General features: G+C 39.9%; 1 protein-coding gene across 22 annotated transcripts in view; it reads left to right on the top strand.

Moving 5' to 3' along the window:
* Positions 1-18,018, top strand: part of LIMCH1 (LIM and calponin homology domains 1) — a 338,435-nt gene that overhangs the window by 273,152 nt on the left and 47,265 nt on the right. For 21 of the 22 annotated variants that reach the window (XR_012158684.1, XR_012158683.1, XM_073342172.1 and 18 more), the window contains 2 exons: positions 4,878-5,096; positions 17,495-17,588. Coding sequence is in view for 20 of the 22 variants with exons in the window: in XM_073342172.1 (XP_073198273.1) it covers positions 4,878-5,096; positions 17,495-17,588 (313 nt within the window). In the remaining 2 variants the exon portion in view is untranslated. Of the gene's footprint in view, positions 1-4,877; positions 5,097-7,180; positions 7,456-17,494; positions 17,589-18,018 lie in introns of those variants that run through there. The other variant, XM_073342179.1, reaches the window with a different exon arrangement.

Genomic DNA, 18,018 nt, shown 5'->3' with positions numbered 1-18,018 from the left:
ATTTTCCATGCCAGTTGTGTGCCTCAGGCTGAATTTTTTACCTCACTCTATTCAAACCCTGCTCTGAAGACAAACATATTAATTTTCTTATAAGCTTTTTTATGGCTTTTCTGTGGTGCTGTACTGTCTGTGTGCTTCATGAATATTAATGGATTTATTTTCACAACACCTTGTTGAGAAGGGGTATTATTATCCCCATTTTACAGATGGGGAACTGAGGCACAGAGAAATTTAAGGTAAAATATTCATTAATTCTGAGTGCCCAAGGTGAGATGCTGAGGACCTGATTTTTCAGAGTTCTTCAAATTATAGAGCACTTTAAACATTCAAAACACAGCTCCCATTGACTTCAGTTGCAACTGTGTGGGGGCAGCACTTCTGCAAATCAGACTCGAGGGTTTCAAGTCAGACACCCAGAAAATGAGGAACACACAATGAGTGACCACTTGTGAAATGTCTGGTTTAAGTGACTTGCCCAGCATTACAGAGAAACTCTGTGGCAGTAGCAAGGACAGAATCCTGTTCTCCAGGGCAGCATTTACCTGAGTGAACCATAATGATTTATAATGGCTGGTGATTAGAATATAAAGCATTCTCCTACATAAGTTTTAAATTAACAAATGGAAAAAGAAAGAGACCTTAAAATACCATTGAATGAGATCATCAATGCACAATTAAGGTTTTCTCCCCTAAACCGTGATCCACCCTCCTACTCTAATCCTAAATTAATTCCCTATAAATAAACAAAAATAAAAATAGTTCCTATCCCCCTTAATACACATGAGGTGTAATATGCTATCCAAGCAACCCCTTACCCTAAATTAGCATATTTCTTCCTTTCCTCTTCTTGCATGATGTCAGCTACCCTGGTGCTTGTCTTGTTGTACTCAGAATCCATTGTAATTTCCTTGGAACAGAGATTGTGTCTTTACTTCATGTATAAAGCAAAATACATTTCTATTATGCTAGATTAATATTTTATATCTTGAAATATATTTTTCTGGTGTTCACTGCCAGAGGGTTCATGTTGATTTGCTGAAATATAAAACTAGTAACTCAATTTTTCCTCAGTTGACTTGATCAGCCTCTTGAAGTTTGAATTTTACAGCTGTTATTGCATGACCCATGGATCTTTCTCTGGCTTCTGATCCTGACTATTTTAAAAAATTCATAGAATGAAAATAAAGGGAAGAAGCAGGTATATATGGACAAACTAAAGAGAACATGCGTAGTCTCCTCAGAGCTTAGCTGCTTACTTTATGCGGGACAGTGTGATCTATTTCAGTAAGAATTATCCAAAAAAGAATTGTTATACAATTGCTTTACCCTGTTTAAATTAAAACACTGATATATTTATGATGCTTTGCCATGATGACAGTGTGTTGACTAGCTCCAGATCAGGAGGAGAGGAATATGTTTGTTTAACTCTGCAACCAGGGCATCTGTTCTGATCATTCAAACATTTGCTTTCCCTCCCTGTGTAAATAGAGAAATGTTTTAGTCTAAACAGAGACATGAAAATGGATGGCTTAACTAGCCAGTATTTTTTCTGGCTTTTTTATTTTTAAAAGCTTTCATGACCTGTCTAGTAGATAATACAACAAAATCCCAGAGGACTTGTGGGTTCAAGACCTGCCAACATTTGTATTCAGAATTAAACTGTAATATTGACTTGGGCAGACGATGGAAGTGGTAGGAGAGGTTGTCTTTTTTTATTGCATCATGATAACATTTGACATATACACTAAAATCTGCTTTTCACCATTTAAGGTCATTTTTTGTAAGGTGCTAAGCACCTTCAACTCTCATTACTTTCCCTGGGAGTTGAGGGCACTGAGCATCTCACAAAAAATACCCACTCCCTGGCAGCGTTGGACCTTTAATGAATTTCCCTCACATACAGAGCAGAGCCTTGACTGATCACACAAACAGGAAAGGTCAGCAGAAAGTGCAGTTTGCTCTTGGTCCACAGTTGGTTGTGTATTCCAAATTGAGTTGCTATCCAGGAGGGTTCTACCCAGACTGTTGACTCAAAAAAGTAAACCAAGGGTAGCTGAATGGAGAAAGATTGAGAGGTGAGGGGAAACTGTATGCCACTTTAAATGTTTCAGTGTATTGAAAAGACCTGTTCCCTGTCCTTCATGTTCTTTGCATCAATTTTGAATAGTACTCTAAAGCATAATGTTCCAAGGAATGGCTTGCATCTGAATTTGTACTTAAATTTTTATGTATATAGTACTTGTAGATTAGCCATCTCAAAACATTTCACATGGCCCATTTACCCATCTCTTATGTGGCATTGATCTGTGTAATCTCTTTGCCAGCAGTAATAGCCTTTGTTGCCCAGAAGTCTAATTTTTCCTCAAACGCCTTTTCACTTTCTTCCCAGGATGCTCCTTATTCATGGATGGAGCTCCCTTTAAAAAAATCTGCAAAACCACTACATTATCCTCCTTCAAATCTCTCCTTAAAACTCAATTTGCCTTCATGCCTGCAAAACACTCAACTATAGCTAAGCAGCTGATGTGCTGTGACTGCTCCTTAATACGCTGATCATAACATCAACTCACTGTTACCTTGCACTTTCCCTGTCTACTGTATCCATCTGTTGTCTCATCATACTTAGCTTGTAAGTTCTGTAGGGCAGAGACCTTCACTATATGTACAGTGACTTACACAGTGGGGCCCTGATCCTGACTGGACCCTTTAGGGTACTACCCTAATTCAAAATCTAATAGTGATATTAATAAATGTGAACTTTTGTTTTTAAAAAGTCATGAACTAAAGGAAAGTCAGTGACATGATCAAGCTAAAGAAGATGCAGTTAAAACTAGCTTGATCCCGAATTCATTACTCCTCAGTGTAGGGTTATGAATGCTGGGAAAAGGGACCAAGATAGCTTGAACTGTGACTTCTTTGCCTTGAGAATGGAAATAGCTAACTCTCTTTTCTGATGTGTATTTTTAATAGCTATTGTCTGTTTGACATCTAGTGAGGAAAGCCTAGTGACATATCTCCTTTCTTCTCTGGAGAGCAGAGGGGAAGCCCTCTCTGGTCCTCCCTCCCCCCCCTCCCCCCGCCTATTGGGACTTTGTTTCCAAACCCTTGTTTGATGGGGGGTGGGGAGGGGCTGACTTCAGGCTTGCTCCCTTATGAGTAGTAGGGCAAAGGAATACTCAGCTGAGTTCTGCTGCTTTTGACCTTTTAAACATAAAGCTACTGTGCTCCAGAGTGCACAGTCCACCTAATATTAAGATGAGACTGGCTGATTCCATAGCAGTTCACTGGTATAGTTTGTAGATGCTTGAGCATTCTTGCCTCTCTGTGATGCTCTGCATAATAAAGGATTCAATATAGGTATCCTTTAAAGTTGGTGCACTATCTTGAAAATGTACTGTGAAGACATATTTCCAAGTCATCCTCTTCGTTTAGAACTCTGCCTAAAATTTGCAGTTTACTGTGGATTTTTAATTATTTCATCACTTATGAATTATGATCGACTGAGGTCTTGAGGGTCACACCTCATTAGTTTCTCTCTCTATCTCTCTCTCTTCTTTTGCTTTTATTGAAGCTTCCCCATCCCTAATATTCCCTGATTTTTCCTACTGACTAAGCGACCACGCTGATTTTGTCCTCTTTAAAAAAACAACACTTTTTAGGTTAATGACCACAGAAGTGTATTTACAACTTATGGGGGAGAAAAAATTTATCTTCTCCTCCTGGATTTCCTAGTGATCCTATCTCCTGAGTGTCTGTATTTTTACTGTAAACTCTTCAGGACAGGGACTGTCTTTCATTGTGTGCTAAACCATTGTTAGTATTGTATAGATTCTTTATTATTTTATTAATGAAAAATACATGCCACCTTGATCTTAGAATCATAGAATATCAGGGTTGGAAGGGACCTCAGGAGGTCATCTAGTCCAACCCCCTGCTCAAAGCAGGACCAATCCCCAACTAAATCATCCCAGCCAGGGCTTTGTCAAGCCTGACCTTAAAAACTTCTAAGGAAGGAGATTCCACCACCTCCCTAGATAATGAATTCCAGTGCTTTATCACCCTCCTAATGAAAAAGTTTTTTCTAATATCCAACCTAAACCTCCCCCACTGCAACTTGAGACCATTACTCCTCGTTCTGTCATCTTCTGCACTGAGAACAGTCTAGATCCATCCTCTTTGGAACCCCCTTTCAGGAAGTTGAAAGCAGCTATCAAATCCCCCCTCATTCTTTTCTTCTGCAGACTAAACAATCCCAGTTCCCTCAGCCTCTCCTTATAAGTCATGTATTCCAGTCCCCTAATCATTTTTGTTGCCCTCTGCTGGACGCTTTCCAATTTTTCCACATCCTTCTTGTAGTATGGGGCCCAAAACTGGAGACACTACTCCAGATGAGGCCTCACCAATGTTGAATAGAGGGGAATGATCACGTCCCTCGATCTGCTGGCAATGCCCCTACGTATACAGCTCAAAATGCCGTTACTCTTCTTGGCAACAAGGGCACACTGTTGTTATATCCAGCTTCTCGTCCACTGTAACCCCTAGGTCCTTTTCTGCAGTACTGCTGTCTAGCCATTTGGTTCCTTGTCTGTAGCGGTGCATGGGATTCTTCCATCCTAAGTGCAGGACTCCCCACTTGTCCCTTGTTGAACCTCATCAGATTTCTTTTGGCCCATTCCTCTAATTTGTTTAGGTCCCTCTGTATCCTATCTCTACCCTCCAGCATATCTACCACTCCTCCCAGTTTAGTGTCATCTGCAAACTTGCTGAGGGTGCAATCCACACCATCCGCCAGATCATTAATGAAGATATTGAACAATATTGAAGATATTGATATCTTCTGTGTTATTTCCTCAGAGTATTTATTTATTGTTCTGCAGGTAGATGGAAAAGTCTGTATGAATGGCGAAACCTTCAATGGACTTGAAGAGAAGGATAAAGAATGTACAACAGTGATATTTGCTCCTTCACTAAGAAGATCTCCAAAGTTTGAAGGGGTCACAGAGGATGGATCTCTGGTGGAACTGAAACAGGACACCACTAGCATTGAGCTCAGTTTAAAGAGGCCTGCCACTCACACTGTGCACAGAGAGCTGACAGTAAGAATAAAACAAACTCATCAGCTGTGTCTTCTTTGCATATTTTCTTTTGCATAATGGATTTAACCACTAGCTAATGGAAAGCCAAGGGGCTAAATTTGTTTTAATTCCAGGATCTGCCCAGGTCAGAAGCATTTATACTTCTTAAAATTTAGTGTTTCTGCTTTAGGAAGGTAAAGGAACTTTGCAGTTGGCTTTTGGTTTTGTAGACCATGCAACTGATAAGCGTGCTTTAAATCTGCTGGCATGTTTCATTATGTCCCATTAAGAGTGTGACTGTCTGTCCCAGCTATTGTGCAAATTTATTCAGCTCTTCTACTGATGTTAGCTGATTAGATCAGCAACATAATTAGAGTGTGTGAGCCACTATAATTAGTTGCAGTTCTCCAGATTCAAACAAGAGGATGTTAATGTTTGGTAATTTTTGCATTCAGATCGTCTCTATTCCTTTATCAAAAAGGGGATAAATTATTGAAATACATTGGGTCAGTTTGCTTCCCAACCACCTAAACAAAGAGACCAATTGTAACTTTTCATCTCTCTTGCTATTTTGAGGGACAGGGCAGAAAACAATGGGAGCATATCACAGCAGGTCTCTAGGTGCTGCACAATGTAAAAATAAATAAATAAAGCAAGGACTATCCTACATGAAAAGCACCAAAAATGAGTGTAAACAAATTGGGGGTTGGGAGAATCTGACCTTTCTCACTATGTACCAAAGATACAAAATCAAGAACACCACAAAAATAACAAAAGGTAGGAATGGTGCTGTGCTACTTTTTCCTAAACTTCGTGGTATTGGCCAGACCCGCTCTGCTGGGGATGGGGTTTTGATTCATCCCAGCTTCCTGGGATAGGAAAGCCTGCTTCATCCCTGGCTTGCATTCTTGGCAATGGACCCTCTTCTCTTAGTGCTGGTTCTGAACCCAACCATGAGGTCAGGAACAAGTGTGGGAAACCAGATTATGTCAGGAGAATAGACCTGGGATTGTCAGAAGGAGCTGGTTTGGAGCCAAGAGTGGGTGATAACAGAAAGGCTGGCTGGTGGCAGTGTGAAAGTTGGTTGGGGAGTGATAATGAATTGGACCTACCTGGGGATGAGGATTACCACTATCCTAGAGAGGTTGAGGTGAGAATGTTTGATAGATACAGAGGCCTCATCTTCTAGGAGGGAGCAGCAGCTGAAAGGGAGTTAAAGGTATAATTATAGTCAGAAGAGTGATTATGTGAATAATGGCACCTGCTCCTGTTAGCACTGCAAGACCATATAGCTATGGAAGAGTAAGCTGGTTACTATTCTGCCTTAGTCTTCACCTCCTACAGCGATGAAGGTGATATCATAGAAGTGTCTAAATTGATATAGCTTGAAATTTTCTGTCTATCCAGTTTCTGTTTGCAGAATTGTATTGCCAGCGGTAGTGATGGTATAGAAGGAATACAGCTTGAATTTTCAGATACCAGGTTGAGTTTGCAGCACTGACATTTACAAAACAACCTTTTGGTTTGTAAATTGAGTAAACATATGAGTCTTTGGAACAGAATAAATATGCACTCACACAATGCCATTTTTAGAGTTTCTTCTCACTAAAGTTTTTGTAATTCCACATTCATGATTGAATCAGCAATGTAATTAGATGGTATAAACCATTATAATTAGTCTTAGCTTTGCAGCTTCAAACAAAATAATGTTAGTATTCTGGTGTGTTGTGTGGTGTTTGGCATTTTTAGTTTTCAGAAATTCCGTGCTCCATTGCACAGCTATAATTGTAATAGGTAATTTAGATGCAGTGGGGTGTAATGAATAGATTGACATCAGAAATGATCTATCAATTATAACAAGAACACCAGGTCTGTGTGTGGCACAGTGGTAAATTAAGGTGTAAAATCACTGTCTTAATAGTCTAAGGAACAGCTGAGAGGTATGAGGTCTGCTCTTTCAAGATTATGCAGCTTGGTTATCCTTGTCCAAGAGAGAAGTATCTTCAGTCAGGGTTTGCATACAGATGGCTTTAGTTTTAATTTGCTTCCTTGTCTTGCTAACTTTGGACCAGACTGAAATGGTACTTCTCATTTTTGTATTGCAGATTCGCTGAAAAAGAGTCAAGAGGGAGAGAGCAGACCTTTAGAATTTCTTATGGCCAGTGAAGCTAGTAGATGAAGGGGAAGGGAGCTATAGAGAATTACCAAAATGGCCTTCAAGATAAAAATTCACTCCTAAATAATGACATGATACATTATAATCCATTGCCACATAGAAACAAATGAAAATAAAATATTATAAGAGCAGAATCTACTAGTTTCACAATTCTTAAGGTTGAGGAAACTCTTCTGAAAGGAGAATCTCTTTTAAGGGACTACTAACACCATGAAAAAACTTCCTTCTGGTCTGAAACTTGACTGAAAAGATTTAATTCTGCTATGGTTGGCTTTTTATATAGCTTTAACAATTTGATTTAGCAGTTTATGAATCAGAAGGTTTACAAAAAAGTGTGGCAATTTCTGTTTTTGTTTTGGATTTTGCCTGCTCAGTTCCAATAACTAAAACTTTTGAGATGATATTGCCAAGTTGTAATTAAATCAATTTTCTTATTGTCCAGAAAAATGCACTTTTAAAAGAACTGCTTGTCTACTACGCTTTATAGAGCGGGAAGAAACTAGAGAGAAAATAATAAAACTTAACACTTGCATATTACTTCCCATTTTCAAAGTGCTTTATAAACTTTAATTTATTCAAATAAAACTTTTGTATGATAAATTATCTTCATTGTGTGAGTGAGACTATTGAGGTTGAAGAAGTTAAATGGCTTAACTAAAATATCAGAAGGTGGCAGTGTAAAAACCTGGATTAGAATTTTGATTTTTTTTTTTTGGCTTTAATCCTATGTTTAGACAATTAGATTATGTTTTCCTCTTTTAAATCACAACTGTCTAGGAAAGGGACCTGGAGGAAAGGAGGAAACGTTTAATGAGACCTGATCTGAAGGAGAGACAGTGTGTGGCAACTGCAGAGGAAATAAATAAGATGTTTTGATAGGTAACCTAGGGAATTTGGTTTTAAATGGAGGTAATAATGATTCCTCTGTACTAGGCCCTTATCAGACCTTATTTGGAATGTTCTCTGCATTATTAATCACTGATCTTAAAGAATGGTGTCCAAAGGTTAGAAAGTGGACAGAGCAAGGTAACAAGACTAGTTTGAGAATGTGGAGGGAATATAGTGTGAGGAAAGGAAGTAAATAAATTGAACTTGGGGAAAAAAAGATGGCAGGAGACCTGTTTGTTATTTAGGGTTGGGGAAACAGAGGGCTTACGTTTACATGTTCTAATCCTACTATACATCTTTCATAATCCAAATATTTCTTTGTTCCTGTTTCCATGGCTACCAGGACTGGAATAAGGCATGAGCATGACAGGCCTGTTCCTAGGACCTTAGCTTCTGGAGTCATGTGATCACATCAGAATCTCATCTTTCCTATGACTTTCCCCCCACCCACCCCGCCATCCTCTTGGTCTTGGAGAAAAGTTTGAAAACGTGAACCAAGTGTAAATCAATGCAATGATGTCTGCCTGAGTCTGCAGACAGCCTGAAATAACAGCCCCTAAGAGGGGTGAACTTCCCCATGCATCTCAATTGGGAGTTAATTATACGCAAATTAGTATGGCGTGGTGGTAGCCTCCTACATCATGCCAGCAAAGGACTGTGGGTGAGTGGACAGAGAAGAGTCGAATATGCTTCACTTGTGCACCAAAGAGATATTGAAGCTGATGAGCTAAGTACTAAGTGTTATCCCCCTCTGCACTGTCTTCTCTGGAGAAAGAAGGGTCTTCTGCTGCTCCTGAAGGAAGGGGGGGTGTCCCTGCTGCTCTTCCTGGGGGGAAAAGAGGGTCCCATGCTGCAGTCTCTACCACCAGCACTTCAAGTAGACGGCAGGGCCACAGCGCAGGGGTGGAGCCAAATGGAAACCCATGTCATCGTATTCCTAGGGCATAGATTGCCTTAATGTGGTCTGATTGACACTACCTGGTTGACTTACAGTGAACTGGAGTCACTAGCAAAAGGAGCTACTAGAAGTTTCTGACAGCACAGCTTGTGTATATGTAGAGGGAAGTGGCAAGGGGAATAGGATGGGAAATCAAAATGGTGTTAATAGAGATTGTCAAGATTTATATTTAAAATGAGTATAAAGCACAGGTGTTTTCATGGTGGAGAAGACTACGGACTGGATTTCTGTGATGAAGTAGTAACAAAGCATGGATCTGCAAGTATGTAGGCTCAAGGTTTTGTAAGACTCCTTTCTAGCTAATTAATGGCGGTTCTAGAATGCCAAGGCAGCATCTCACCCACTCCTACTCCTTGTAGAAGATGATCGGTGTGGTATATAGTTCCCAAAAATAAGGGGAGCCACTTTCTATGGGCCTGATTCAGCACAATATTACTTAATTTCTGCACTCTGGAAATGAATTGTGGTCCCCTTATTTGAAGTCTGGTCCTAATGCGCCTTGGAATACGGGGGGAAAGAGAGGCAGAAAAGTAGCCAAGAGGAGGTAGTGGACTGGGGAAAAAGAGAATTCTTTCCTGGGGAAAAATTTCAAGTATATAAAATCAAACATATTTTTTTAAGCATTGAAATTATTCCATTCACTTGCCTTTCACTGATTTTTTTGTTTTGGGGTTGGGTTTTTTTTGGTTTTGCTTTTACTTTCAGTCAAGTGAGTTAGGGCTTTTGGTCTATTTCTGCCACTCCCCAAGCTTTGAATAAGGCAGCATTATTTTTCTGGAGGCAGCGCTTCTGTCTGCCAACAATAGGTGCTGTTTCTAGGGGGATGGGTTTTCTCTCATCATCTTACTTTCCCAAGGTCCTTGTTGACTTTTCTCTCAATTGTCAGTTTCAGTCACCTCCTCTGCTTACTTTTTTGTTATGTTCCGTGTGAGTTTTGGCCTCTTTTCCCCTTTTCCCTTCTTATTATTGGTCCCCTGGTGTTTTGCGTTCACTTGTCAAATAGACTAGTCCTGTCTTCTCTTTGCCTGGCTTGTTTTCCTTTGATGCTCCATAGTGTTGTGCTAAAGCAGATCAGGTGGCCCAAAGCATCATTTACAATAGAGGAAGATGCTCTGCATTCAGTATGCTGCTTTCTTGCCCAAACATGCAGAAGAGTTTAGTCAAGCTTCACCATATCATAGACCAATACAATCTTGTCTTTGTGGGTTTTTAGAGGCATGGATGGTCCCTTTATGAGCTTTCCAGTCATGTCCTAGCTCAGATCCAGGCATCGTTCCAACAAAATAATGGAGAGGGAAAAAGAGAGACATATGCGGTACTGGTAACAACCTGAAATGGGAGATTCATTTGGGGTGTACGTGGCCACTGTCTAGACTATTTTGTAGATGCAGAAAATTACAGCACCAGTCCTGGCAGCCATTGGAAAGGAATGGATCTCCCCCACCAGAAGTATAGTAGAGAGAAATATTTCTAAGCATGTCTGTCTGCTTGTGTCTGGTATATATGTGGAATTGTTAAGTAGATCTCTATTCCTTAAACCTGAACACATCTTTCTCCAGTTAGTATTGAAAGGGCTGGTAATTCTGTAGTCTAGTTATTCAGCAAGCTGATATCTTTATTAGCCTGTGATCCAGCTGAAGATCTTAAAATGCTCTCTGAACATGAATAGAGTAAGCCTAAAAACACTCCTGTGAGGAATAGTATGTGCGGCATATCTCTAATTTACAGCTGGAGAAACTGAAGCAGAGGCCCAAAGATTAACTAGCCCAAGATAACACGGTGTGTCAGTGGCAATGCCAGGAACAGAACCAGGATCGCCTGTTTCCAAGTCCCAGGCTTTAGCTGTTATTAGATTAAGGTTCCTCTCCATTATTAATGGTAAATCCTCACACACAATGAGAATTGTAGCCTTAGTTCTTAAAATTAAAAATTAGAGAAGGCCCAAAAATACCATTTTTAATTTTAAAATTATATTTATATGGATTTTAATGAAATGAGATTAATCTGTCTGTAAGTAACATCATTGTCTTTAAACTGCCCTCTTTTATGGCTATCTAAGAATGGTTAACTTGCATGTAGCTCTATTTGAGGTTGTGAAGTGAAGAGGTAGAAAAAAATTCCAGATTTAAATAGCAAACTAAAAAGAAATTTACCGCCACTGCCATAGGTATTCTGTTAGTTTCCCCTCCCTGTTTGCGTGGCACAACTCCTTTTCTTTTTGCGAATACAGACTAACACGTCTGTTACTCTGAAACAAAAGGAACAGGAGTACTTGTGGCACCTTAGAGACTAACAACTTTATTTGAGCATAAGCTTTCATGGGCTACAGCCCACTTCATCGGATGCATAGAATGGAATATATAGTAAGAAGATATTTATACATACAGAGAACATGAAAAGGTGGAAGTACCCATACCAATCGTAAGAGGCTAATTAATTAAGAGGAGCTATTATCAGCAGGGGGAAAAAAACTTTTGAAGTGATCATCAAGATGGCCCATTTCTGACATTTGACACAAAGGTGTGAGGATACTTAACATGGGGAAATAGATTCAATTAGTGTAATGACCGAGCCATTCCCAGTCTCTGTTTGAACCTAAGTTAATGGTATCTTGTTTGCATATTAATTCAAGTTCAGCAGCGTCTCCTTGGAGTCTGTTTTTGAAGCTTTTCTGTTGCAAAATTGCCACCTTTCAGTCTGTCACTGAGTGATTGGAGAAGTTGAAGTGTTCTCCTGCTGGTTTTTGAAAGTTATGATTCCTAATTTCAGATTTGTGTCTGTTTATTCTTTTGCGTAGAGACTGTCCAGTTTGGCCAATGTACATGGAAGAGGGGTATTGCTGACACATGGTGGCATATATCACATTGGTAAATGTGCAGGTGAACGAGCCGCTGATGGCGTGGGCTAATGTGATTAGGTCCTATGATGGTGTCACTTGAATAGATATGTGGACAGAGTTGGCATCGGGCTTTGTTGCAAGGATAGGTTCCTGGGTTAGTTATTTTGGTGTGTGGTTGCTGGTGAGTATTTGCTTCAGGTTGGGGGGCTGTCTGTAAGCGAGGACTAGTCTGTCTCCCAAGATCTGTGAGAGTGAAGGATCATCTTTCAGGATAGGTTGTAGATCTTTGATAATGCGCTGGAGGGGTTTCAGTTGGGGGCTGAAGGTGACAGCTAGTGGCGTTCTGTTATTTTCTTTGTTGGGCCTGAAAGTAGTAGGTGACTTCTGGGTACTCTTCTGGCTTTGTCAGTCTCTTTTTTTCACTTCAGCAGGTGGGTATTGTAGTTTTAAGAATGCTTGATAGAGATCTTGTAGGTGTTTGTCTCTGTCTGAGGGATTGGAGCAAATGTGGTTGTATCTTAGAGCTTGGCTGTAAACAATGGATCGTGTGGTGTGTCCTGGATGGAAGCTGGAGGTATGTAGGTAAGTATAACGGTCAGTAGGTTTCTGGTATAGAGTGGTGTTTACGTGACCATCGTTTATTAGCACAGTAGTGTCTAGGAAATGGACTGTTTGTGTGGACTGGTCTTGGCTGAGGTTCATGGTGGGATGGAAATTGTGGAAATCATGGTGGAATTCCTCAAGGGCTTCTTTTCCATGGGTCCAGATGATGAAGATGTCATTAACGTAGCACAAGTAGAGTAGGGGCATTAGGGGACGAGAGCTGAGGAAGCGTTGTTCTACGTCAGCCATAAAATGTTGGCAAACTGTGGGGCCACGCAGGTACCCATAGCAGTGCCGCTGATTTGAAGGTATACATTGTCCCCAAATGCGAAATAGTTGTAGGTGAGGACAAAATCACAAAGTTCAGCCACCAGGTTTGCCGTGGCATCATCGGGGATACTGTTCCTGACGGCTAGTAGTCCATCTTTGTGTGGAATGTTGGTATAGAGGGCTTCTACATCCATAGTGGCCAGGATGGTGTTTTCTGGAAGATCACTGATGGATTGTAGTTTCTTCAGGAAGTCAGTGGTGTCTCGAAGATAGCTGGGAGTGCTGGTCGCGTAGGAAACAGTTTTTCCATCCAAGTAACACTCATTCTCTCTTTATGAAAATGAAATTGTTGAGCTCAGATTAAGGAGATATGGTGGATTATTAGACTAACTGCTGGAGAATAGAGTTGAATTCTGACTTATACAGATGTGGGGATAGGATGGGACCACAAATCCTCTTTGTGACTCATCATGAAAAGCACATGCAGAATTTGCACAACTCTGCAGAACTGACAGTTATCATGCAAATCACATATCTCCAGCTGATGGTGTCCCCTAAGATTATTCTGTGTGATTTGGAAGAAGAAATGCCTATGTTTGGGTTTCCTTGGTGGTTTCCCATCCAGTGACTGATCCTAGGTGGTAATTTCTGACTTGATTAGAGTGCTGGGTGGCTGCAAGTAAAAGAGGCTCAGGATTTAGAAAAGCAGGGATGTCACAGCAGTGTTACAGCAATGGTGCTGAACTGTCATGGCATGCAAGGCACCTACCTATGTTAGACCCTGCTCATGTCATTGTTTCCTGCTCAATTTCATTAATACTATGAAAGCTTTGTTTTGATTAAAATACTGCAATGTATGTATTTTAAGGATGTGCTTTTAAGGTTTGACAAAGCTGTCAGAATTCCATTTGGAACATAATTCTATGTTTAAAACTGCAGTCATAGTAGGATAAAAGCATTTGAGCTAATACTAGCTTTATTGCTATTGAGATCCACTGCAGCTAACTCATTTAGAGTTCAATTTTCAGTAAAACCCATTGCTTTTTAATACTCCTGGATATTTCTTTAGAATATCTCTGCATTCTTGTTGGCTCCAGCTAGCTTGTTTTGCTGCATTTCATTAAATTTGCAATATTGGTATTTTAATTGCCATTGTGCACTAGCAGGAGTAAGTTAATATGTAGTTTGAGTTAATTTATATTAGGAATAAATAAAACTGTACTGTAACTTTTTTTGGTTTTAGATTCTCCCAGTAGCTTAGTCAACTTCCTACGTTTGGTTATGTAAACTCTAGTGGATTCATATGTTTTTTACTCTCTTACAAACAAATGTTTCTGCTATGGGGACAAGTGATATGGTTAGTTGTTCTGACCAATATGGCCACAGATAAAAGTATACATGGGTTGAAATCCTGTTTAGCCAGATAGTAGTCCTGTCTGTCACAAGGAGAAAATGAATTAGTTTATTTTAGTCACTAATGGACATTTATTAACCAGTTGCTCAATTCTCTTCATGAAATGTATGACTTGGTTAAGCAGGACTAAGGAGTTGGCTAGCTCATACTATGACTGGCTCATTCACAACTGCAAATTAAGCTAAAATATAAAATAGCTTTCCAGCCTCATCCAGAACTTTTTAACTCAAGGGTGACTAACTTTAACTACTGTGCTGTTTTAACTACTGTTTAACTATATGTACATGCAGACATAGTGTAAAAACCTTATTACTTGCTGAATGAATTCACCTGCCTTCGAGAACTCTGCTGGAACAGAATCATCATTCCAATGCACAGGTAGGGTGCAGAGATGCAGCATGCCCCAGCTACAGTGGCTAGTGGAGTCAGCCCCTCTATGCCTCCTCTGGGAGGGGTTTTTTGTCACTGGCTTGGAATAAATACTTGCCCAGTGGCCTCTCTTCGTGTGCATCTACAGTGACTCCTTCCTGTGCTGGCCTATTCAGGGCCTGCTTTGAGGCCATCCTGCATGGCAATTTTGCCAGCCCACACTTGACTAAAGTTGTGTGTAAGTGGTGCAGAGAGCATTGCATAGATGGTACCTATTGAAAGATAAATGAAAACCATGTCTTTCTTGAGAGCTAGTTATAAATTTTCACATTCAGGTCAAAATACACTGTATAGAATACTACTTTAGATACAGTGGAATATATTGGCGTATTTTAAGATTGCTTCAGTTTCATACCTAGTGACAACATGGAATGGCTTATGATAAAAATGTTTGTCATATGTATGAAATATGGCATAATATACAGCATAAAGGGAGGGACATTAATTGTGTTAATGATTCAAGAATTTCTAATACAAGATGCAATGTCCATGTGAAAAAAATACAGTAACATAATAGTGAAATACCTTAAATTATTTAGCATCATACAGAGTGTCAGAAATACAGGGTTTCTTTCCATTGAACTCGACTAGTAGTATGTATATTTTTTTTCTAAAACATCTTTCAATTTGCAGTATTATTTAGCTTGATGTTGCAGATATTTCATTGTTCAGCATCTGAAGAGAATTAAGTCTCACAAGCATGAACAGACGACATCAGCCGAACACCATTACAAAAGTTAGTTTCTCTGCACCACATAGTTCTTTTCTCCATTTTTAAAGCGTTGCAATAAATAGTGTCCTTGACAATACCATCGCTCAGAATGACGAAATCTTCTCTGTCACCAGTTCAATCTGTTTCTTACTTGAATGCAAAGATTATAGGTGGAACTGGCAATGACTCTTATAGTTATGGTTGTCTAACACTTTCCATAAGAATACCGTTTTCAGCTGTTTATAACTTTTCCAAAGTTTAACCGTTCACATTGAAATTTTCCATGCTGGGTGCCTGCTTCAGGCTGAAATTATTTTGCAAAGCTTCAGTTAAAGCAGTTCAGCAGTTCCCAAGAGTGAGGCTAGAGGAAAAATATATTCTTTTAATATTAGCAAAACAATTTTAACAAGAGAACCTCATGTTTTGGAGCACAGGGGTTGTGCTCGGGTCAGAGGTGGCCTGTTGCTTTCCCCATGAAAATCCATCCAAATTTGCCAAGTTATAAACTGCTGAAAATTGCTGTTCCCATATGCTCATAGAGGTTTGTTAGAGGCTGGCAGCAAAATTCTCCAAATACTTTCTCCACAGAGCATGCTCCACTCCCACAGAGTTGACTGAGCATGCTGTAGCATTGGGCTGAGGATGGGCTTTTCCTTCCATTGCTCTTCCTTGCTGCTATGATGCTAGGAGCCAGAACTAAGAGCAAAGGAGACCCCGGCACACAGGCATGGTGGAGAAGGAGAAAGTTTCCTGCCTCAAATGCAAAGGGTTCAGGGACAGGCTTGCGGGGAGTGATATGTGAAGGGTGAAAACATGCTGGAGACAGGAACGCAGGGGGAACAGGCTGGAGAAAGTGCATACTGGTGCATGGTGGCAAAAAGTGTGTAAGCTGCACAACCTGAAATAGACTCATGATTCCTGAGTCCCAGCACTACTCATCTGTCTGCAAATATCTGTGAAACCCACTGGCAAAATGTGTCCTCATCCTACCCTCCGAGTGATTGGTCCACATAGAAGATAACAGTCTACTACTGCCAGATATTCCATTAGCTCAAGTGGGAGAGACCTCTGTGGTGGATCTAAAGCTTTCACTCTGCGGATGCAGGAATCAGTGGCCCTGGACTCATAGGGATTCTCTGGGCTCTGCCAACTAGGCATAGCTTTTGTGAGGGAGGAGAGATGCAAACCCTGCCCCATAAGAGCACAATGTAGGGGGATCTTTGAGAGGGAATCTCATGAGGTTTCCTCTTGTGGATTTTGATTGGGAATGGGGAAAAATCTGGGTTCATAATAGACCAATAATCTTGTAAAGTACGTTTCTAAAAAGAGCATCTTATCTTTTTGTTCTACGGAATATCTCTATTTATTCTTTCTTACATACTAGAAATATTGCACAGATGTATAATTGATATATTGCAGTTTTTCTTGCCCCATGTAGTGGGGAAATTAAATATATTTATAGATAAAGTGGAAGCATGTTAAATAATGTAGCTGTGTCATTGTCGTTCTTTTGACGGTTTGGGTTTGTTCCTGCAATGAGATTTGCCCTAGTTTAGGAAGTTGGCTTTTGCAGTAATTAGGATTACTAGCTTGATATGGTCTTATCATATTTGTCAATCCTCTCTTAATAATGTGCCAAGTGCTTCATGCCTTTTGATGATAACCATGGGAAGTTCCATTTAGACAAACACAGTATTTGTGCAGCGTTAGGATAAGGGAAATACTTCATTTGTTTTGCCAATTTTTGTACCTAGAGAGTTTTGCAGATTCATTAATAAATTCATCAGATGCGCTACAGGTTATTTCATGGAGTCAAATGTATAGTCCACTCCAACTAACTCAGCTCTAGATATTTTCCATTTTTTTGTTTTTTACAGACTGCTCCAAGGCCATTATCAACAGTAGTGGATGATAGTGAGCATTTAGAAGATATGTGGTTAGCAGAGGAAATGAAGGCTAAGTAACTCAGAAATAGTCCATGCTGTTCATAAACTCACTCACTCAGTGCTTTGCCCCTGTTGGGCTCAATTCAAACGCATTACAAAGAGGAAGCCAGTACTACAAAATGGAAATGACTGAAACTGTATTTTTGCTCTAGGCGTTTTATTTCAATGAAATTGTTCTCTGCAGGCCTCCTTCACTGAAGAAGTTAAACCAGCCAACCAAAAAGATGAAACTGATGCTGGAAGGCCAGAAATGATGAATTTGGGGTTTGCTTCACCAGGTTTGTTGCTGCAAAACTGCTTTAGCCTGGTGGTATTCTCCTACAAATCCTTGTGCTACAAGGATTTTTCTCTTCCTCCCTTCTAAATGCTCAAGAAGAGTGCATTCACAGTGACATCTAGAGGTTTCATGAGAAAATGCTGAGCTTGTATTTATCCTGAAATGGTATAATTACATTGTTTTCAAATCTATCTGATGCCTATTATGTCCATTTTGTAACTTACATGTCTTTATATGAATAACTCTAGATTAAATGCAGCATGCCCAGAACGTACTAAAAGTAGAAACTAGTGATAATGCAATAATGGTTTTGGTTCAAGAAATGATATTTTTTGTACAGAGTTTTAGGCCAGAAGGGACTACTGTATCATCTAGTCTAACCTTCTGTAAATCACAAGCCACCAACACCACTTGCACACTAAACCCAACAA

The sequence above is a fragment of the Lepidochelys kempii genome, chromosome 4, assembly GCF_965140265.1.
Source record: "Lepidochelys kempii isolate rLepKem1 chromosome 4, rLepKem1.hap2, whole genome shotgun sequence".
Classification (NCBI taxonomy): domain Eukaryota; kingdom Metazoa; phylum Chordata; order Testudines; family Cheloniidae; genus Lepidochelys; species Lepidochelys kempii.
Note: the sequence above shows the minus strand (reverse complement) of the source record. Positions and strands in the feature narration are given on the sequence as shown.